The sequence below is a fragment of the Leucoraja erinacea genome, chromosome 18 (assembly GCF_028641065.1).
Source record: "Leucoraja erinacea ecotype New England chromosome 18, Leri_hhj_1, whole genome shotgun sequence".
Lineage (NCBI taxonomy): Eukaryota > Metazoa > Chordata > Chondrichthyes > Rajiformes > Rajidae > Leucoraja > Leucoraja erinaceus.
In genome coordinates this window covers 17,378,221-17,402,266 of record NC_073394.1, presented here as the reverse complement: position 1 = coordinate 17,402,266, position 24,046 = coordinate 17,378,221, and the positions used below count along the sequence as shown (strand labels likewise).

Sequence of the window (24,046 nt, the reverse complement as noted above, 5' to 3'; positions counted from 1 at the left end):
AGTCTCTTGTATCTCCATTAACAGTAGCTGTGTAACTAGTTATCTGTCTTAACAACCATAAAGCAGTAGATGGAATATGGAGAGGTCTAATTAGGAGGAACAAACTGTTTACTAAAGTAATGGAGTACCATATCATACAAAAGTATGATGGAATACATATCACTCATTAATCAGCAATATTAACTTTATGCCTAGACAGGAGTATTGTTGTGGCAAAGTGTATATTAATTGGAAGTTAAAATGTTTTGTTTTGGGGCACTGAGGCACTGCCTTCACTTTCTGCATGGGTGTGCTTTAATCATCAATTAGGGCAAACTTTCTTGTTCATTAATAATAATTTAATAGTTCTCACATTTCTTGGAAAGAATTGGTATCGAGGGGGTTGTTAAGAATATTGTAAAAGTACTGTTATTCTCCAATATATTTTCATATTTTGTCATTAGTTTGGAAATGAACTGGAAAGCTAATAGTGTGTGGTGCTGACAACCATGAAAATGCTAATCATTCAATATCTTATAATTGTCCTTTAATTAATTTAAGTCTATTTCCAATACAAAATAAAGTCTGAGATTCGTACAGCACATAATCAGGCCCACCGACCCAACTCATCCATGCCGGCCAAGCTGCCTACCCAAGTTAATCCCATTTGCCAGCATTATTGCTATAAACCTTTTCTATCCAAGTACTTTATTTAAAAGTTATAATTTCACCTACCCCTCCCACTTCCTCTGACAGTTTATTTCATTCACCCACCGTCCTTACATGAAAAACCTGTCCCTCAGTTCCCCTGTAAATCTTACCCCCATCTTAACACCATGCCCATCGTTTTAGATTTCCCCCTTAGGAGAACATTTCACCTGTTGTTACCTTTGAACTGAGTAACAAAGGCTGAGCCTGGTTGATATAAACGTCTTTATTTATCAAGAGACACAGATAGTCTCTCGGAGATCCTCTTGGTAGAATTTCTCGACTCAAAGTACATTAAGTTTTTATATTCGTAAAATAACAGCAGGTAATTTAGTATAATGTCAACAGCTACAATGATATTATTTACTCTGATATTTTGGGTCTGACAAAAAGGTTCAATTGAATTACACATTTTCAATGCAGCTGACAAGACACTCTGAATGTCCCAACACCTTTGTTAGTTGAAAGCTATTCGTATGAATGGTCTAAAAGCTTCTGCGGACAGGGAACTCAGGTGCCCTATATTAGTGTTTAAGAAGGAACTGCAGATGCTGGAGAATCGAAGGTTACACAAAAAAGCTGGAGAAACTCAGCGGGTGCAGCAGCATCTATAGAGTTTCCTTCGCTCTATAGATGCTGCTGCACCCGCTGAGTTTCTCCTTTTTTGTGTAACCTGCCCTATATTAGTGTTGTGAGGAATGACTCTCTTGAGTACACAAATTCACCAATACTGAGAGACAATCAAATATGTCTATGACCATGCTTGATATGCAAAATGACAAAATTAGTCTGGTCTGGCCATTTCCTTCATCTCTATCACAATGGCATGAAGATGCTGAAGATTTCTGATTTGATGTTGCCTTATGCGTGGCTGATACGTACAAGAGCGGACAGATTGTCTGTTTGCACAGTACATTAGAACAGATATTCTGACGAGTTTTTTTGTTTTGAATTAATGGCTGCTACTTCCACATAATTTTATAACCCCTGAATAATCCCTCCAACGATTATCTACCACTATATACAGGTGCGTCCCTCATGATTTAATAAATCTCTTCAAGGTCACTTTCCTCCAGGGAAAACAGTCCCAGCCTATCTAATTTCTCTTTATATCTCAAGCTTCCAATCCTGGCAACATCCTCATGAATCTTTTCTGTATCCTCTCTAGATTAATTACATCCTTCCTTTAGCACCATGACCAGGACTGCACACAAGACTGCGAGTGTCATCCCACCAATACCTTGTATAGGTGTAACATCATGTCCCACTTGTTGTGCTCTGTGCTCTAACCAAGCGAGTGTTTTGCCTTTTTCACCAGCCTGTCTAACTGTATCACTATTTTCAGCAAACAATGTACTTATATCCCTCAATCTCTCTGTTCTGCAACACTCCCCTGGAGTTCTGCCTTTCTCTGTGTATGTTAGTCACTTCCGGCACATGGCCAATGAAGACACAAAGGTCTCTGCCATTACCGCAGCAATTTCTTCCGTTGCTTCCCACAACATCCTAGGATAAACTTGATCATGCTGTGGATATTTATCTGCTTTTATGTGCTTCAAGACCACCAATGGCTCCTCTCGTGATATCAATATATTTCAGGATAACACTGTTCTCCTTCCTGAACTCTCAAGCTTCCACAACTTTCTGCACAATAAATAAAGTTAAGGGCCTCTACCACTTTGCGATTTTACGGGCGACGACGGCCGTCAGTGACAGACACCCGATGTCACCTGAAAACCGTCAAGTAGCACGACAGGATGCGTCAAGAGAACGTCACTCCGCATCACCAATTTCCACGTGTCACCATGCGTCAGCATAGGACAGCGCCTGTGACATCACAGCCATCAAGCGGCATCAATGTACGTCCACCCGCAACACGATACGGCAAGATATGACAGGTTGCATCATCAGGGGCGTGTGACGTCATTTGATTGACCAACTTCCCTATAAAAGGAGACGCACTGCGACGCATCTTGACGCACCATGACGCACAACGACGTACGGGTGACACATGGTGATGCACACCGATGCAAAATAAATTAGCATAAGCAATGGCCATGCGAGGATTTTGAACATTGCAAAATCCTGGGGCGGTAGTGAGACAACGCGCATTACCGCGCGTCACTACATTCATCGCCACGCGTCACGACCTGACCACGACACCACAACCTCTTTTTAGGTTGTTGCCTAAAATGTCGCCCAAGTGGGACAGGACCTTTAAGAAGTATTCATTTGGGACTTTGCCCATTTCCCATGATTTCCCTCATAGATAACCACACTGATCGTTAACGGGGTCTATTCTCTCCCCAGTTACCTTGGCGATCATAGTGTACTTAGAATCTTTTAGGATTTTCTGTACCTTATCTGCAAGGATATTTCATGTCCCCCTTTTGCCCTCTTGATTTCCTTCTTAAGTATACTCCTACATTCACTATATTTCTCAAGGGACTTACTTGATCTCAGCTGCTGATACAACCTATGCCTTCTTTTCCCTGACCAAAGCCTCAACATCCCTCCTAAACTGGTTCACTTGTTTTTCACTCAAACAAGGGCATGCTATTCCTGAACTCTCCCTATCTCACTATCAAAAGCCTCCTGTTTCTCTTCACCTTCGAACAGCCTCTCCCAATCAACATTTCAAGTTTCAGTCTAGTGCCATCAAAGTATATAACTATATTTTTCAAAGGTATATCAGTAACATTGAAGATTATTGTGTTCTTATGGTTTTGACACTTTAATTGTTTGGTTTATTATTCCTATTCTTCCAAATGTGGCCTAATGTTGTAGCTTTATTCCTTAAATCATATTATAAAGACACAAAAGGAAGCCATTTAGCCCATTCCTAATCAGCCTGTCATGACCATGCTTGCTACCAGCCATTTTGATTGTTTTTCCCATTAGCCTATATTAAGAAATTTACAGTAATTAATTAACCTATTACCATGTCTTTGTGATCGTCAGTCATACAGCGTGGCAACAGGCCTTTCTGCCCAACTTGCCCACACCGACCACCATGTCCCATCTACATGTCCCATCTGACTGAGTTTGGCCCATATCCCTCAAAACCTATCCTACCCATGTACCTCTCTAAATGTTTCTTAAATGTTTCGATAGTACCTGCCTCAACTATCTCGTCCAGCAGCTCGTTCCATATATCCACCACCCTTTGTGTAAAAAAGTTACCTCCACAGGTTCTGTATTAAAGTTACGTTCCCCCCCCCCCTCCTCACCTTAAATCTTACCCTACACTGGGCAAGTGACTCGATGCATTTACCCAATCTATTGTTCAACTGCATGTTTACCCGATGAGGGAGGAAATCAAAACTCCCAGGAAAGAGCATACGTGGTCACTGAGAAACACATACACTCTGCGCAGACGAGATGTCAGGATCAAACGTGGGTCCCTGGAGTTATGAGGTGCAGTCCCAACTGCTACAGCATGTCACTAATTCACCTGTATCACTAATTCCTTCACCACAATGTTGTAAACATAGAATAACTCTCTGTTTGTCAAAGACAATTACATTTAATAACACAGCTAGCATTTTACTTCAGTCTTCTCTGGGAATCTTAAGCCTTTGGTATTCTTTGGTCAAAGAAAGAACATTTGAAGACACTCAATCGTCTTGGACAAGCCAGTGAGGGTGAGACTTTTCCATCAGGTTTTGTTCTGCTGAAGGTTGTTTTTCCTGAGACACTGAGTTTGTTGAACGTTAAGGTCACAAATGGATCTGGTTTGCAGAAATCCAATCTGCAAACCTCCAGATCCTCAGACTCGATAGTAATGGCTGAATGAGATGCATGCCATGGGAATATATATACAGTATTTATTTCTGATGTTGCTATTTGTCCAAGGTAACTAATCAGTGATCATATTTTGTTCTTAATCTAATCAATACAGCACAATTGTAGCTGAAATCAAAAACTGCAGGAGATAACATGTCTTAATAATAAGGGGTAAGCCATTTAGAACAGAGATGAGGAAAATCTTTTTCACAAAGAGAGTTGTGATTCTGTGGAATTCTCGGCCTCAGAGGGTGATGGAGGCAGGTTCTCTGGGTGCTTTCAAGAGAGAGCTAGACAGAGCTCTTAAAGATAGCGGAGTCAAGGTATATGGGGAGAAGGCAGGAACGGGATACTGATTGTGGATGATCAGCCATGATCACATTGAATGGTGGTGCTAGCTCGAGGGGCCGAATGGCTACTCCTGCACCTATTGTCTATTGTCTTGTGGACATAGAAGCAAAGTTAATGTTTCCAAATGAAGAATCATTCCTGTTTCATGCCAATATCTCCAATGGGTGGGTCTGTCCTGCCAGTAGTAAGGAAGTGTGATGGGGGAGTGGGGCACATTATTTGTAAAGAATGATTCTATGGCAACAACTGTTTAAAAGCACTCTCAATTTGCCCTCTCACCCTGACATGTTTGTGAGGAGAACTTTGTTCAGTTAAATTTCTTGTTTCTAAATTTACATTCCAGGTTGGTTCTGGATGATTCATCTGATTTTATTCATTCTCTGTTTCATCGTAGTGGTTATGGTACAACTGAGTGGCTTGCTAGGCAATTTAAAATTAATGAAATTAGTAGGTCTGGAGTCACATATAAACCAGACTGGCAAATTTCATACATGAAGTGGATGTTTCTGTTTCCATTTACTTGGAAGGAGTCAATTACCTTTTCAATTACCTTCTACGTAGACCATATCTTCAAGTTCAAAGCAAAATCCTTGTAACACGTCCATTTTTTTTTCTTCTCACTTTAAATGTGGCTCCTTGAATCATCTTTTGATGGGTACAGCTTTTCTTTATTTGCCACAGTAAAGCAATTATTAACAAGTGCGACTCTCAAATCTCCTGTCAAACATCTTTGCTGTAAGGAGAGATCTGTCTTATACCTTTACGTCCTTTAGTAAGTGTAGTGACCACAGGTATATGCAATCTTTATTTGTTTTACCCTTTTGATTCTCACAACTGCCAGAACTGCATGTTTCTCACAATCAAAACAGCATACTGCTTTGAGAAAATTATTGATGTGTACCTGGCAGCAGATGTAATGACAGGCTGGGTAATGTGTTATTTAATCCTATTTTGTGTAAATGTAACATGAAAGATAAAATATGTCAATTAACATAATGACAGGCTGCCTTATTGAAGGTTATTATTCATACAATGAACTCGCAGAGAAATATTAGCAATGTCAATTTTTTTAATCCTTGACAACACTTCTGAAACATCTTAGATAGATGTGATAAGTTGCCATGATTAATGCATATCTATCTTTGAATTGTTGTTTATTTCCGTCTTTTAAGTTAGAGTGTTAGCAATTCAAGTGTTAGCAATTCAAGTGCATGTCTCCTTACGGTAAAAATGTGGTTTGCCAGGTAAGGTAGACATCACTAAGGCCACAGGACATCATTGAAAGAAATAGATATGGGTTTTGTTTTCCCAGGGTGATAAGTGAGAGGAATAGAATGTGTGGCCAAGTGCAAAACTAATATTCCAAACCAGTGTGAACTGATAACATTAAGAAACAACATAAGCAGCTCTTGGTTGCAACAACCACTTTGTAGAGTCCTTCCAAAAGAATTACCACTTGCTGATTCTCAGCTGTTCACAAATCACTTTTTGTTTGGTTGGCTGGTTGGAATTGAGTTCCATGAAGCATTAGTTAGCCAAAAATGAAACTCTAAACATGTGTTCATGACTTCTTCATTGCCTTGCTCTGTGTATCTGTCATCCAACACAAACTAATAGTACAAGAAATGACATAACTGATTGTTTTATATTCGTATATTAGCACATTTAACTTGATCGCCATATTAACTGTTAACACCAACTCTTTAACCTGTGCAAAATAAAATAATGTCTGCAAAGTACTTTTAAATAAACTACCTATATCAATCTGTTTTTGCGAGTTCTTATTGAGAGGAGGATTGAAACAATGTTTAAGCAAGTGATCTTTATATAAAAAATACTCGAGTTTGAAAATGCAAATACTCTCCTCACATTATTGAAAAAGGTTGAGCATCTATTGTGTTTGCATTGACGGGCGAACATTCATGGTGCCTCTGGCCAATGAATGAGTGTATAAAAAATAGAACAATACAGGACATGTCCAAAACAGATAATGCTATCAAATTAATTTATAAAACATGTCCTGTTGTACCTATCGCATGAAGTGAAAACCTAATGAAATTGCAGATGCCAGTGTTTTAGTTATTGAAAAATAGTTTGATATAAAAATTATATTACAATGTTGTGATAGAATTTTCTATTAAAATATTTATACATTGTGTGATTCTTCATTCCCCTTGTCATTAAGTAATATATTACTCAATTTATTTTCCTTTGCAGCTAGACCAGATCCAAAAACACTCTTGGTATATGTAAGTACAACTATTAGTTTGGCTACATTTATTAGCATCTTTATTTGCTTCTGTCTCTTTTTTTCTTCTGGCAAATGCAACCTGTTAGATTTTCCTAATCTCCCACAAATCATCTGTGACATTGCTGGTATATTAAAGTCTAATGGAATAATATAGCTTGACAATATGGCAGGCTTGGAACTTAAAACATGGACTTCATTCTTTTTGATTTTCAGTTTTCTTGGACATGTTTGACACATGAGTTTTGCCTGCAAAATCATTAAAAGAAGAAAATATGGCTTTCCTAATAGGTCAGCAAATAACCTCAAACCCTAACATAAAACTAAGGCATTACTTACTGTCAATCAGGTTCCTAGAATAAATACATTGCTAGTCCGAACTAGGTTGTCCAGTCTCAGATGGATCATATAATGGGAATTCATTTGATGATATTGCTCTCATCCCAGAATAAAAATCAGTTACACATACCAGAATGTTTACTTGTCAGCAAGCAAGGACTGGGTTGGATTATGCTTAGATATTGTTGAAGAAACTGCTACCACTCATTACCTAGACATGTACAGAATATGAATGATCAGCAGCAGATACCTGTAACCAATCACAAGTCCGATGTCTTCAGGAGATGTGCCAAATTGCACATGTAATCTGTGTAGTTTAATTGCCCTGTGGATTAGCTGTCAATTTCTATGGAATGCTCTCAGATTTTAAATGTTATTCCGCTCAACCTTACCTTCCTTCTTAGATGATCATGTTATAGGAAAGATATTGTCAAGCTTGAAAGTGTTCAGAGAAGATTTACGAGGATGTTGCCAGGACTAGAGAGCCTGAGCTGCAGGGAGAGGCTGGGTCTCTATTACTTGGAGCGCAGAAATATGAGGGGTTATAGAGGTGTATAAAATCATGGGAGGAATAGATTGGGTAGATGCACAGAATCTCTTGCCCGGAGTAGAGGAATCAACAACCAGAGGACATAGGTTCAAGGTGAAGGGGAAAAGATTTAATAGGAATCTGAGGGGCATCTTTTTCCCAGAAAGGGTGGTGAGTGTATGGAACAAGCTGCCAGAGGAGGTAGTTGAGGCTGGGACTATCCCAACGTTTAAGAAACAGACAGACAGGTACATAGGTAGGACAAGTTTGGAGGGATATGGACCAAATGCAGACCGGAGGGACTTGTGCAGTTGGGACATGTTGGCCGGTGTGGGTAACTTGGGCCAAAGGGCCTGTTTCCACGCTGTATCACTCTATGACTCTATAAAACAAATAATCTATGTACTGATATTGCCTTAACAGTCAATATACTGTTATTATTTAATAGTTTATGTACTGCTGCTGGTGTTGCTAACGCCAATGCCTGGGCTGTGCATCTGGACATTAGATATGGATGTTTCCGTAAATAAAGGTACCAATCTGTGACATGGATGGCCACATTTGAAAGTTATTAAATCATGATGAAATGCCACAGCATTAACAATGGGCCTACTTACGATCCTTTTGAGCTCATTTGTGATCAGAATTGACCAAAATTTGACCATAAATAAAAGAGAATTTTTATTTATTTCTAAGAGCTATAAGACATATGGAACACTGTCTCTTATACTGATTTCTAAGCTACCTTACAAAATATCGGCGCGTAACCCACCACGAGGCGCATAGTTCACGTCAGAATCATTATACTCGCATTGTTTTTAAATTATTTTAAATTGCGACGAGTGCAAAAAAAACAGTTATAGCATTGATGACGTTAGACAACGAGAGGGACTACAGAATGAGACATCGATAAAATAGATGAGCAAACTAGCTTTTCATTTCATGATTTTAAGTTCGATTCATTAAATGTGGATAAATGCGAGGTTATCCACTTTGGTAGCAAAAACAGGAAAGCAGATTATTATCTAAATGGTGTCAAGTTGGGAAAAGGGGAAGTACAATGGGATCTGGGGATCCTTGTTCATCAGTCAATCAAAGTAAGCATGCAGGTACAGCAGGCAGTGATAAAAGCAAATGGCATGTAGCCCTTCATAACAGGAGGAGTTGAGTATAGGAGCAAAGAGGTCCTCCTGCAGTTGTACAGGGCCCCAGTGAAACCACACCTGGAGTATTGTGTGCAGTTTTGGTCCCCTAATTTGAGGAAGGACATTTTTGCTATTGAGAGAGTGCAGCGTAGGTTCACAAGATTAATTCCCGGGATGGCGGGACTGTCGTATGCCGAGAGAATGGAGCGGCTGGGCTTGTATACTCTAGAATTTAGAAGGATGAGAGGGGATCTTATTGAAACATAAGATTATTAAAGGGTTTGGACACGCTAGAGGCAGGAAACGTGTTCCCGATGTTGGGGAGTCCAGAACCAGGGGCCACAGTTTAAGAGTAAGGGGTAAGGCATTTAGAACGGAGATGAGGAAACACTTTTTCACTCAGAGAGTTGTGAGTCTGTGGAATTCTCTGCCTCAGAGGGCAGTGGAGGCCGGATCTCTGGATACTTTCAAGAGAGAGCTTGATAGGGCTCAAAGATAGCAGTCAGGGGATATGGGGAGAAGGCAGGAACGGGGCACTGATTGTGGATGATCAGCCATGATCACATTGAATGGCGGTGCTGATTCGAAGGGCCGAATGGCCTACTCGTGCACCTATTGTCTATTGTCTATTATTAAGTATTTCAATGGAAAGCTTAAACAATATAAAAAGAAACAATAAATATTAAAAATGGTTACTCTGCTTTTAATTCACTCATTTCACACGTGAATGGGGCACCGCTACTCACGTTCTGCTGCAAAAACTTGGGGCATCAGAAAACCATCTAATCGGGTTATAGATGATAAAGATCATAAGCATAATCAGAATTTGGTTTATATAGAGTTATTTAATTGCAAAATTAATGTAATCTTTCTGGTATAAATTAGCCGAATTATTTGATGAAATCTGCTGGAAAAATGGCACAAAAAAAGGCAAGAAAATAGGGAATTATCTGATATTTTTCTATGTAAAAACAGATTTATTTATTTTTGCTTCATCCCATTATTTTGGCTATACACTGTGATCTATACTACTTAAAATACAAGATATGAAACAATGGGGGAAAAACAGGAAAATAACCTGGAAGTTTGGAGACCTTCAGTTTCACTACTTCGTGCTGTATTTACGGAAACACCCATATATGAAAGTGGTCCAGGTTAGCACAAGCCAATTCACCTTACTTCACCCCTTGCTATTCCGAGATAACACTGGGAACTAAGAACTTAAGAATCTATTTTTAGACTGCATGTTCCATTTGGGCCAGACACTAACAAAACACTTAACAAAAAACATTTTTAACAGTCCTGAATCCTGAGCATGAATGAATCAGATCATAATCTATTCTGAAGATATTTAATGCGATAGGAAAAGATTTATGTGTGGGGATGACAGCCACTAGTGTTTGAGTCATTGGGCCGGACAATCTACCTACAGGAATGAGATAAATCTTGACCTGCTTGCGATTTTCTTCTTCATTGTGAAATTTTAAGTCAAAACTGCCAAAAGTAATTAAAAAACAATTTTTCTTTCAGATGAGTGGTACATATTTTTACTTGTTAAATTTAAGGATAAATTTAAGGAACAGAGAGTCAGAGCATCTTCCAAGCCTTTGCGTTTAATTTAACTGTAGACATGAAGGTTGTGTTCTCCTATGATTGCCAGATTGAGATTGCTTCGAACAACGTCAGCAATGCACTCCACAGCACAATCATTTGATTATTGCTCTCCCTCTCATTTAGAGGCCCCATGGCAAGTGTTTTGCATGAATTAAGGTGCATTGAAAAGGAAATTTTACCTGCTAGGTAATATTTTAACTTGAACAAATTAATAAGAATACAAAGCAAATAAATTACATGTAATTCCACTTGCTAAGAACTTTTGTTAATTTATAGCATTGGAATTTTGGGTTTTTATGTTCATACAGTGGGGGTAAGAATGAACCTGAGCCAGAGCAGCCTGTTCCAAGAAAGGTACAGATCCGTTCACTACCGTCACTGGAGGATATCGACCCTGATGTCTTGGACAGCATGCACTCGCTGGGTTGTTTTAGAGATAAAAACAAGCTAATGCAAGATTTGGTGTCAGAAGAGTAAGTATCGTTTTGTTTTCTTGATAGTATTAATGCATCATGCTGGTTTTATGTTTGTTACACTAACTTCCTTTGGCTGACATTAATTGCCGAATGTTCCCATAAGTTACAAACTCCATTTGCCAATTCAGCAAGTACTTTTTACTGGCGGCTGTTGAATGGGAATGCTCTAATGAATGGAGTTGGGATGGGAAGGGAAATGGCCCAGATGTTTAAATAGTCCATCATGCTTTAAATTAAAGAGCTTGATTTTCTTGATAAGAAGCACTAAGCCCAAGCAAGATGCTTGTGAATATCACAGACACATCCTAACGTACATTAATAGGGTATTTGTAAGGCAACGCTGATTAGAATAATTCAGTGGCAGCACAGTGGTGCAGCTAGTCAAGGTTTTCCCTCATCACTACAGTGACCCGAGTTCAATCCAATGCTGTCGGTTGGAGTTTGCACAGTCTTCCGTGAACTCATGGGTTTTAGGCCATAAGACATTGAATTAGACCATTCGGCCCATCGAGTCTGTTCCGCCATTCAATCATGGCCGATCTATTTTTCCCTCACAACCGCATTCTCCTGTCTTCTCCCTGTAACCTTTGACGTCCTTACTAATCAGGAACCTATCAATATCCTTTTTAATAATACCCAATGACTTGGCCTTGATCACTATTTGTGGCAATGAATTCCGCAGATTCAACACCCTCCAGGCTAAATAAATTCCTTCTCCTCTCCATTCTAAAGATACGTCCTTTTATTCTGAAGCTGTGACTCTGGTGACTGTGACTCTCACACTAGTGGAAACATCCTCTCCACATCCACTCTTTATAGGCCTTTCATTATTCGCCAGCATTCAATGAGACACCCTTTCATCCTTCTAAACTCCAATGAATACGAGCCCAGAACCATCAAATGCTCCTCATACATTAAGCCAATTATCCCCGGGATCATTCTCATAAACCTCCTATGGACCCTCTCCAACACTAACACATTCTTCCTCCAGTATGAGGCCCAAACCAGCTCACAATATTCCAAACATGACCCAATCAGTGCCTTATAAAGCCTCAGCAATACATCCTTGCTTTTATATTCTAGTCCTCTTGAAATGAATGTTTAGATTGCATTCACCTTCCTAATCACTGACTAAACCTGCAACAACATTTTGGGAAGCCTGCACAAGCTGTCACAAGTCCTTTTGCACGTAATCTCAGAATCCTCTCCACATTTATACCTTCCACAAAAGTTCATGACCATAATTACCATGACCTGGTAATGCAGTATTCCATCTGCTACCTCTTTGTCCATTCTCTGATCCTCTTATACTGTCTGATGTTCAAAACGTTGTATCTACCAATTTCTAACTGCGCTATAAGCTCACCCACTTTGTTTTAGATACTGCATGCATTTAGATATGGACCTTCCGTTCTGTATTCACCATCCCTCCCTCTTTTCAAATTGGTCCCCATGTTGTCTGACATTAGACTCTTATCCCTTTCTAAACTTTCTATCCTATTTATTATTCTGCATACTTTGCTAACTTCTCCTGCCCTTTAACTTTATACATGCCGTTCCAATCTGTTAACCCCCCCCCCCCCCCCCCCCATGTCCAGGTGCTCCAGTTTCCTCATCAATGTGCTGGTTGATAGATTAATCGGCTATTGGAAATTGCCCCAAGTGTACAGGTGAACGATAACTATAAGGAAATTGATGGCAATGTGGGGAGAAGAAAAATATGATTAGTTAGAGTTAGCGAAAATGAGTACTTGATGGTCTGCACAGACTCATTCGGACATTTCCATGCTATGTGCCAATCTAACAAGCGATCTTTATATAGTGGAAAGATAGGATGCAGATTCACTCCGGATTACACATTATACCCTTATACATGCTTGAATTGCTATCTTGAAACTTATACCTCTTGCACTAAAACACACATCACCAAACCAGCCTTTCAGAATTTCAATTCATGTCTTCAACTTGTTTTCCTTCATGGAAGGAATAATTTAGTGTCGAATATACATACAGTCTGCAGAATAGACACCAGATCCACCACAGCATCAGAACTATTCGGTCGGTTTAAGGAAAGGAATTGAGGATGAAAATCAGCTATTTTTTTTACATTGAGAAGCCAATAATGAAATGATAACCAGTGAGCATCTAATCTCCAACTGGCATAAATTTACACACACACACACACACACACACACACACACACACACACACACACACACACACACACACACACACACACACACACACACACACACACACACAGACAGACAGACAGACAGACACACACGACAGACACACAGACAGACACACACACACACACACCTCTTGCCAAATCCCTTAGATCTTTGCAACCTAGAGCAGTTTAATATACTGGTCATTTTATTTGTCACAGTGGAGAAATCCACATGCATAGTTAATATTCAAAATCATTGGCCTCTATTGTTACTGCAATATGATATATTGCTCAGGACATTCAGTAGTCAACATACTGTGAAATATTCATTGTTCCAGTGATTTTGACATTATTCCATCCTTCTGCTCTGTGAACAGGGAAACACATTTTTTAAAAGATTGTGTTGTTAGGGGAGGTTGACTGGAGAACTAAATAAATATGCTTTTAATTTTTAAGCCTTTCAGACAGTAAAGGTAGAATTTAATTCAGAGTAAATTCAATATAATGTAGGTCCATTTCAAACAGAGAAAACTTGAACAAAACATTCTGAAGACATCCCACGTTTGTCATCTCAAGCATGGGACAATTACTAACCAGCACAGTGGTCGCCAGCGTTTATTGTGCCTTTTAATGACCCATTATTTCACTGTTTAAAATTTCACGGTGTGCACATGTGGCAGTGCATTTAAAAAAAATCCATTTCTATTTTATCACTCAGTGTGAAAGTTCTATTTTCATCCTAAATATGGCAATTTGCAGAAAGAATAATGCAGTGATTTTTGCAATGACATGCGGTCACTAAGTGTATTCATCTAGTATAATCTTGGTGATTTGTGAAGTATATGTAGAAACTGTCAGATATCATTACCTGAACATAATTGAATTGCTACAATTCAGTCGATTAAAGAGATTTAGAGTATTCAACCCTTCCTGGATTATTATATTTCAACATACCCCCTGACAAGACTATTTCTATCCAAAAAAAAACATACTCGTGGCTGTGTTACTGGTTCTCACTGTGCACAAATGCATTCAGCCTCTCTACCCATCTCTCCCATCCTGCCATACTTTATAGCCCCCTCATTCTTCCTTGCATTTCCTCTCTCCCTCTCTCGTTTCATTTTTTTTCTCTCCCAATCTCCCCTCTGCTCTCCCCCTCATTTCTATTGTGTTTCCTCTATGAAATTGAATGGATCAATTTGTGCATCCGAATCATTTGTGGGGATCTCAATACTCCAAATTTCAACTCAACTTATATGGGAAGGGTGTTTGTAATGGAGTGGGCAAGAAAAACAGCAGGACAGGTTTTGGAAATATGTGTAGGATGTAACTGCAGATGTTGTTTTATGTCGAAGATTAACTCAAAATGGAGTAACTCAGTGGGACAGGCGGCATCTCAGAAGAAAAAAAATAGGTGACGATTCGGGTCAAGATCCTTCTTCAGACATAGTCAGGGGAGAGGGAAACTGGAGGTATGAAAATGTACAGAACAATTCAGAGCAGGCACCGATGGTCAAGTTGCCCACAATGGTCCATTGTTGGCTGTGGAGGAGGTGATAATGAAGGGATACAAACAGTGAAACTAGCAAGATGTCGAGGGTGGGGGAGGGGTGGTGAGAGAGGGAATGCAAAGGCTACTTGAAATGAGAGAAATCAATATTCATACCGCTGGCTGTAAGCTGACCAAGCAGAATATAAGGTGCTGTTTCTCCAATTTGCACGTGGGGCGTCACTCTGATAGTGGAGGAGGCCCAGGTCAGAAAGGTCAGTATATAGGAATGTGAAGGGGAGTTAAAACATTTGGCATCCTGGAGATTGCCTGTGAAATATGTACTCAGGAGATTGTCTGCGAACAGATAAACAATTTTTCAGGTTATTAACATTTCATCAGAAATCTCAAAGAGATTTCACAATTTATGTGACACTGGTGACATAGCAGGACAAAGTGGTGAAGAACGCAATGGCATGCTTGCTTTCATCAGTCAGGATATTGAGCACAGGAGTTGGGATGTCATGTTGCAGATGTGCAAACGTTGGTAGGCCACATTTGGAGTGAGGATATCATTTAAAAAAAGGAGCAAAAAAAACTGTTGCTGGGTCTAGAGAATGTGAATTATGAGAAGAATCGGGATAGGTTATGTTTTTCTTCTCTGGAGGGTTGGATGCTGAGGTGTGACCTTATAGAAGTATGTAAAATGATAAGGATCATAGATAAGGTGAATAGCCATCATCTTTTCTCATAACATAGGGGAGTCTAAAACTAGAGGGTATAGGTTTCAGTTGAGAGGGGAAAGATTTTACTTGTTCACACAGTACTGCCAGACCTGCCTGCCGACCTAGGCGCTACCACCAGAACTGGGGCAAACGTGCCCACCTGGGAACTGCAGCCATTCCCGGGGCACGCAGGCAACCTGGGCGCTACAGCCAGTCTCGGGGCAACGAGCCCACGAGCCCAGCAGACAAGCCCAACTGGGCGCTACAGCCATTCACGGGCAGTGAGATCGGGCTCAGCAGAATTGGGCTTCCTAATTGTCTACTAAAATCATACCAGCGTACTAAAAACCCAATTATTGTAAGGGACATTTTCTGGGAGGTGTATTTCCACTTGAAGCCGATCTGATATTACAGTACTGACTGGTGGATTTCCGATTCCTAGGTGGCCATTAGTCATTTTTCACAATTCTAGCAGCTTATCCCGAGCAGGTTACATTAAAATTGGGACTTCCATTCGGTGAATGTAATTTATCATCTTAGCAAGTTATAAGATTTTAAACCAGTATCTTCATAAATGCAGAAGGCAAACTCAAGTTGTGTGTAGGTTGCAATCTTATTGCGATATAAAATGTTTATGTGGCTATGTTATAAGATAACATAAGTGCTGCGTGCACCTAGATTGTATTATAATATTGCTGATGCACTCCTGATTTGATCTATTTTCTGACACAGAGAAAATCAAGAAAAAATGATTTATTTTCTTCTTCTTGATCGGAAAGAGCGGTATCCAAGCCATGAAGATGAAGACTTGCCTCCTCAAAATGATATAGGTGAGCATCTTGGATAACTGTAAGCTTTACAGATAAGATCTACAGAGGAGCCTCATTTGGCCATTTAAACTTTGCTGTACACAAAGATAATTAAATATCTCAATGTGTTGCATATAATCCAAATAGTTTCCAATCACTGCCTTTCTACTACTTTGCAATGCATGCTTGAAATATATTTATGGTTACTTCAGTGAATGAGTGGAAAAGTGTTCAGCCAATTTGAATGGAACCTCTTTAAAAAAAAAAAACCTGTATGTTCTCTGGTTCAAACCTGGATTTATGCTGATGTTAATTAATCTCACTCAGAACTAAGGCAAAACTACGTAAATTGGCTGTTTTTGTCTTTAGTGCCAGGAGCATAAAATAATGAATATCTCCTAATGTTTACCATGTAATAGCTATCTTTGAGTCCTGTGTGAACTATGAAGTGAGAACAGGATTGATGTGAGGCCACAGAATTGGAAAACCTGCTGGGGTTCACTGTTTAGTTTCACACATTGAGGGTTAAATCTTTCACGAAGCCTCAAAGGTTTTCTAGTGTCTGCAGGGCTGTTTAGTTCAGAAAAGAACAAGGATCAATATAATATGATTCAATCCATTTCTGAATTCTAACCAGCCGGTTGAACATTTTCTGAAAATTTAATCAGTAAAGTGTATTCTTATTCAAACCATATAACCATATAACAATTACAGCACGGAAACAGGCCGAACAATTATTCTCCCCTAGTCCCATCTACCTACACTCAGACCATAACCCTCCATTCCTTTCCCATCCATATACCTATTCAATTTATTTTTAAATGATAAAATCGAACCTGCCTCCACCATATTACCCCTAAACTTCTGTCCCTTAATTCTGAAGTCATGTCCTCTTGTTTGAATCTTCCCCACTCTCAATGGGAAAAGCTTGTCCACGTCAACTCTGTCTATCCCTCTCATTATTTTAAAGACCTCTATCAAGTCCCCCCTTCTGCGTTCCAGAGGATAAAGAACCTAACTTATTCAACCTTTCTCTGTAACTTAGTTTGCTGAAACCCAGACAACATTCTAGTAAATCTCCTCTGTACTATCTCTATTTTGTTGACATCCTTCCTATAATTGGGCGACCAAAATTGTACACCATACTCCAGAATTGGTCTCACCAATGCCTTGTACAATTTTAACATTACATCCCAACTTCTATACTCAATGCTCTGATTTATAAAGGCCAGCACACCAAAAGCTTTCTTTACCACCCTATCTACATGAGATTCCACCTTCAGGGAACTGCCACACAGATATTCCTAGATCCCTCTGTTCAACTGCATTCCTCAATTCGTTACCATTTACCATGTACGTCATATTTTGATTTGTTCTGCCAAGATGTAGCACCTCACACTTATCAGCATTAAACTCCATCTGCAAAGACGGATAGAATCTCTGATCAATTTCTCAAATCGCTCTTCACCCTCCAATCCATCCCTGAAGAAATACTTTCTCTCAAATCCATTACTGCCACATTTTTTTAAATTCCCAATTCCCTTGCCTCCAACTCTTAATTAAATCTTGATGTTTTTGAAGCCACCAATGCTAAGTCACATAATTTGCAATGACATTAATTCTTTTCACACCATTAAAACCATTATAACTATTTATTTCACCCTTGTCAGATCTCATGGGACGTTATCTCTGGTCACTTAAAGACCATGGGTCCTAATTTTTGATGACACTGACTTAACTATGTACTGTCAGACCAGATGGGCATTCAATGCATTACTGGGCCCTGTTCTCCATTACAAAATGTATTCAGGAATGCAGACACATCCCCAATTTCTCAACCCACATTCAGGTCTTTCTCCACCATTTAAATTTCTTAAAATAAGTGTGAAGAACTCATGGATTTGATTTTCTACTCTAACATTGAAACTATCCATTCATCAGCAACAATATGATATGCACATAAAATTATTGTAATAACATCTGGAAAGGCTGAAGCCAATATCTTGACCACAAATGTATTTCCAGGTAACCATTCCCAGACTAGGAAACTGAAACTGAGCCAATAGCTCAAGACCATGGTGGTGTTATTTGCTGGAACCGAGTTTTAACGTATACAAAACATTTTTCGCTCCATCAATAATATTTCCTACTTCCACTTTGGTAACCTCACCTGACTCCAATAAATCTGCCACCTACATTCTTATCCAAGCCATTGTCACCTCCAGACTTAAGTGTTCTAGTGGTCTCTTGGCCTGCTTCTCGCCATTTATCTTCAAAACCTTACGATTAATCAATGCTCCATGGCAAGGGTTCCCAGCCTGGAGTAAATTTATCCCCAGAGGGTAAATTTTCCCCAGGGGATTGTGGATTCTGGATTTGTACATATTTTTTCTCATTGCCTGACTGTGTTTGTTACTGGTATCTGTTCATCATTAGTTGTTCATAAATAAGTGAAATAACATTGTTGTGTGCTATTAAAGTTGCCGGGGGTAAACGGGACGAAAAAGGCTGGGAACCCCTGGTTGGGGACATACAGATTTTGCTCCAAATCTTATTGGTCCACAATACACAATACTGCTGACCTACAAATTGAGTTTAAAGTGAATATGTTGAAGCTTCTCACATTTATATCCAAAAATATTTATTTCAGCCTCCCCAAAAAGTACCCGATCCTAGCCAATACAACTCATCCCAAAGTAATGTTGATGCTCCAAGTGATTTTGTGAATTAATCTCTCCCTCCCAATCCTTCTTGATCTGTCTCCAAACATGCATAAGGTTGACCACACCATCCTTCGCTAGCACTTCTTCACTGTTGTCCAACTGGATGGGACATATATCAAGATGTAACCAGAAAAACACCAACAATGTCTTCTCCCTTTATTCCCAAACAATGATCTCGTATCTCCACTACCCACCCCTCCCATCATCACCACCACCACCACCACCATCACAAACATAACCGTTCTACCCTCTTGTTTCTCAACTTGGTTCTTGAGATCATCATCGAAAAACATGGAGCTAGTTTCACCATGTCGACATAAACAGCCATTTCTACCTAACAATCTCTGGATTCTGGATTCCATCTCAGTGTGTCAGTTCCCCAAAATCCAATATTGGATGGACAGAAATGTATTCTATCTAATTATTGGGAAGATTAGAGCCATTATCTTTTGATTCTCAGCAAGAACTCTGATCTTTAGCGTGTGTGTAACTGACACGGTGCCTGTTAATTGAATGAAACCAAACCAGATCAATGTTATTATCGATGTCCTCCACATGAATTATGAAACATCTATCCTTGGTTTATTTCCATCACCTGACTCCATCCATCTGTGTCTGCTTTTTTATTTAAACCTCTTGACTTGTCTGTTTCTGGCTGGCTCCTTTGTCCACCATAAATTTGAAATTATCCAAAATTGTGTTGCCTGTGTCATTCTCAGTGTAATCTCTTCCCACACCATATCCATTCTCTTCTGATTTTGGCAATTTGAGCAACCCTAAATTTGTATCATTGTCATCAATACCAGCAATAGCAGTCAAGGACCTACTACCATCTACACTTTTTATCTACCATTTCCCCTCTTTCAACACACTGTAATTTTTTTCAAAGGTTTACACTAAAGCACTTTCAAATAAAAGACGCATTTAGATTAAAAAGTGGGGCTTAAAACTAAAAAAAAAACTTTGTGTACACAATTAAGTGTTTGTTTCTTACTGCTTAGTACTTAATAAACAAGGGCACGATAATATATTGTATGAGGCTTCGTTCTTTTCGGCTCGAGTTTAAACAGTGTTGATGTTCTATGTGTAGAGGTAGTCTAAGATGCACAAAATAGTTATAATGATGAGATGTTTTAATATGCAATTTTTAATTATCATGGGTCTTGAAAGATCCACCTAGAAAAAGAGTAGACTCGCCAATGTTAAATCGGCATGGCAAGCGGCGACCTGAACGGAAGTCGATGGAAGTACTGAGCGTAACAGACGGGGGCTCTCCAGTTCCAGCACGGCGTGCTATAGAGATGGCACAGCACGGCCAGAGGTACAACGTCGTATTGTATCAAATCATGAAACATTATTTCACAGACTAACCAAGGGAATGAACTTGGGCTTTTTCTTATTTTTACATTGTTATTCCATTGACTTCACCAAGAATGGAAAGCTTCATGGTGAATTGGCCGAGCGAGTGCCGCCTTTCAACCCTGTACTCTTGCACTTTGTGACACTTTATTTGAGTGTGTGACAAACCTGAATGCTGACTGTACAGCACAAGGGTTTCTGAATTTGTCTGAAAATGATCAGACTGAGCATTACATGGCAACGAACCAGGTGTGTCAAGGGAAGATGTGCACTTTTACATCACAGTCGACCTTCATGCTGCACATTCAAATCCATTTTTTACCAAAAAATACATGTTTGCACCATTTTCAATATTAATCTTAATTCAATATTCACCTTATGTTTTTCTACTAGATATCTAAAATAATGTGCACTGCAGCCAACAATTAGCTCATTTTAGTATCCTGCAAAGCCTGAAAGATTTACATAGTGAAATGCTCAAGTTGTTTGTTTCATTGTCAATAGCTCTCAATAGTGATATAAAAAGCTTTCTTTTTTGAAATATTTATATATATCTAGTTTTAAAATAGCCCCTGTTTAAATTCGTTACCAATGTAATTTTGTTTTTTTTTTGTTTTACTGTCCCTATTGTAGTAAAAGTATGTTCAGTAAAAGCTTGGATATCACAGATGCCAATCCCAGAATCAACAAAGAAGAAAGGTAGTAAAAGTGTTTCACATGATTTCTCCCTCACTGTGGGTAGCTGCTTTAGAAGCCCTTAAGTGCACATGGTTGTTGAAATAGCTAAATTATCTTCTCTTTTTTCCCCACTCCCTGAAGATATCCACCCCACATCTGAATGGCAAGAGTTTCCTCTGTTGCACACTATGTCCACAATATTAATTAACCACTGGTTTGGGTAGTTCTCACCTTCCCCCTTTTTCCTTCCCCAAAATCTTTTTTTTTTATTTGTTAAAAGCCTGAGCATTTCTAGTCGGTATTGTTGGGTAATAATTACTAGTTGCTTTGATGCCCTGATCTCTGCTGTTTTCCTCCCCTTAAGTTGCTGCATGGCATTCTGGTGATTTATTTCAAGGTGTTCCCTTGGATATCATGATGGGTCTGAAAGTGCTTGATGTATCTGCATGTATGATTTTCCTAATGTGCAATCTTCTTCCTCATGGGTTATTGTAACTGATCTCGATTGCTCACTGATTAAAACTCAGAATAATTGATAATATTCAGAGGTAATAATCAGCAAATATGAATGCTAATTTTGTATTAGGGTGAAATGTTTCTCGTTGGTGGCTGTAGCTGGAGTGCTGTTTGACAAGTACGGCTTAAAATTAGACCATAAGGAATAGAGGCAGATGCTGGATATTTTGCCCATGATTGGTCCACCATTCAATATGATCACAGTTATTCCACCACTCCACAAGTCCACTTTCTCACTCTCAGCCTACGACTTTTGGATCGCTTACTGATTACAAATCTGTTCGAGGACTTGCCCATCTCAGCTTTCTGAAGCAAGAAATTACAACACCACTCAGCCTTTTCAGAATTTTTTTTTATTTCCCACCTCTCTCTTTTGTGATCACCATCTTGTTTTGAGATCATGCCTCTGGCCTGGGCCCTCCCGTGAAGGGAGACATCTCGCTTCATTAATCTTGTCAAACCTCATGTTTTTTCAATGTGCATAGAGCCAATCTTCGCAACGTTTCCTCATGAGAAAATTTTTCCGTATATTAGATCAATGTAATGAACCTTCTTTGAACAGCCTCCGATGAATTTATATATTTTTTACTAATTGCTGCAGAACATTTTAGTTCTCTCCCTTGATGCCATTTGTCACTTGTCTTGAAAAATGTGTACATGCAGAGTACACAATGGTACAAAAAGAATACATAATTTAAGGAAATGTTACAAACCCCACAGATGATTTAATTGGTAAGTGCAGTACTCCGGAACCCTACGTTTTACAGCATGCAATGGTCCAATAATGGTCCAATATTCAGTTTACCAACATGCTTCCAGCTGGGACGTTGATATATGTGCTATAATTTGGCTCGGTGCCATTGGTTAGCAAGAATGCATATCAGCTGGGGCCACGTACACAGAATTCAGTACATGCTAACGGTCTAGAACAACTGATCTAGGCGCAGGAAGATTTGCGAAAGAGGACCACAGTAAGAGTAAGTAGTATCAGGAGAGGAAGGGCACGAATTGGAGGGACAAAGAAACAAGGTATCTGAATGTGGTAACTGCTTTCTGTCACTTAAAATCACTGTAATTTAACGATGAATGTAAGCCGGGTGGAAACAAACGCTCAAATCCACCTTGTTTAAGAAGATAATGATTGTAATCAATGCTTTTTTTTTCAAAGAATTAAGATTTTTTTTAAAAGCTGAGATGATTCTAGTGTGCTTTTTCCCTGTGTAGATCACGATCAATAAGTGGAGCATCATCTGGCCTCTCCACCAGCCCTCTAAGCAGTCCAAGGGTAAGTAGTAATGACCAGATCTTCCATTCTAGACCGTCAGCTGTCCTACATTTCATTGACTACAGCTTCTGTGTCTTGATTTGTATCTCTAAAAGTAACAAGTACAAGATTGGTTGAACCCTTTAGCCATGAGTTACAGTTACTGCCGCTTTGGCTATGTGTTTGCCTTTTATTGGTCTTTGTTAATCAAACATATTGAGTAAAATGTGCTGCTTCTCTTCCTATTAATTTGCTGGTGTAAATCTTATGATTTTGAATGCCTATACATTTGATTGTATTTTATGCTCACTTTTTTGTTATGATCTGTTGCTTACCGGCTAACGGCACGTATTTTTGTTTTCTGCACTCCCACCCTCCTGATTTATGTCTGTGTGCCATGCTATGTCTTGTATGTTTTTCTCCTTTGACTGTCGATGCATGATGCTGTCTGCCGTGTAGCCTATCAGAAAGTTCTTTGCTCCCGCCCAGATTCCTGAGCTTAACCCCTGGCCCAAATCCCATTCCCCCATAATTCCTCATTGTCATAGAAATACAACAAAGCCCAGTAATGTGCTTCAACCAAAGATAGGGTTTCAATCCAATACAATGACTCAGACTCTTCCTTCTAAGAGTAAGCTCACAGATAAACCTTTGCAAGCCACTAAATCTAATCCTGTTGTAATATCGGAAACACGCCCTCCTCAGAACCCTCCTGTTAAAAACGTACAGAGTCAGCAAAGCACAGTCACGTCGCCAACCCAATTGTTTGTTCCCTCAGTCCAGATCACACCCCTGTCTCTTGTCAGATTGATCCCTGGTACTGATCCAAGCACCAAATCTATCCCTATAATACAGGTGACCCCTCATCCTTCCCCAAGGGGAAGTCCCCTCCCCACCCCAAAGGGCACACCAGTCCATACTCCCAAGGAGAGTCCGGCGAGTACTCCGAATGCAACGCCACCGTCCAGCCCCAGCATTGGAGGAATGCCTTGGAGGACGCGGCTGAATTCAATCAAAAACAGTTTCCTTGGCTCACCACGGTTTCACCGCAGGAAATTACAAGGTAGGTTCTTTTCAAACCTTATCTTTTGTGTTAGTTCAGTGAATTTCTCCAAACATATCTCTTTTATGACTA

At 39.5% G+C, this 24,046-nt stretch overlaps 1 protein-coding gene across 10 annotated transcripts in view; it reads left to right on the top strand.

Annotated features, from left to right (window-relative positions):
* The window catches only part of LOC129705702 (serine/threonine-protein kinase BRSK2), a 702,405-nt gene that overhangs the window by 598,607 nt on the left and 79,752 nt on the right, over positions 1–24,046 (top strand). For 3 of the 10 annotated variants that reach the window (XM_055649416.1, XM_055649414.1, XM_055649413.1), the window contains exons 9-16: positions 7,042–7,073; positions 10,823–10,885; positions 11,008–11,172; positions 16,295–16,392; positions 20,265–20,415; positions 21,087–21,152; positions 22,872–22,932; positions 23,371–23,974. In XM_055649416.1, the coding sequence (XP_055505391.1) occupies positions 7,042–7,073; positions 10,823–10,885; positions 11,008–11,172; positions 16,295–16,392; positions 20,265–20,415; positions 21,087–21,152; positions 22,872–22,932; positions 23,371–23,974 (1,240 nt within the window). The remainder of the gene's footprint in view (positions 1–7,041; positions 7,074–10,822; positions 10,886–11,007; positions 11,173–16,294; positions 16,393–20,264; positions 20,416–21,086; positions 21,153–22,871; positions 22,933–23,370; positions 23,975–24,046) is intronic. The other 7 variants (XM_055649422.1, XM_055649421.1, XM_055649420.1 and 4 more) reach the window with 5 other exon arrangements.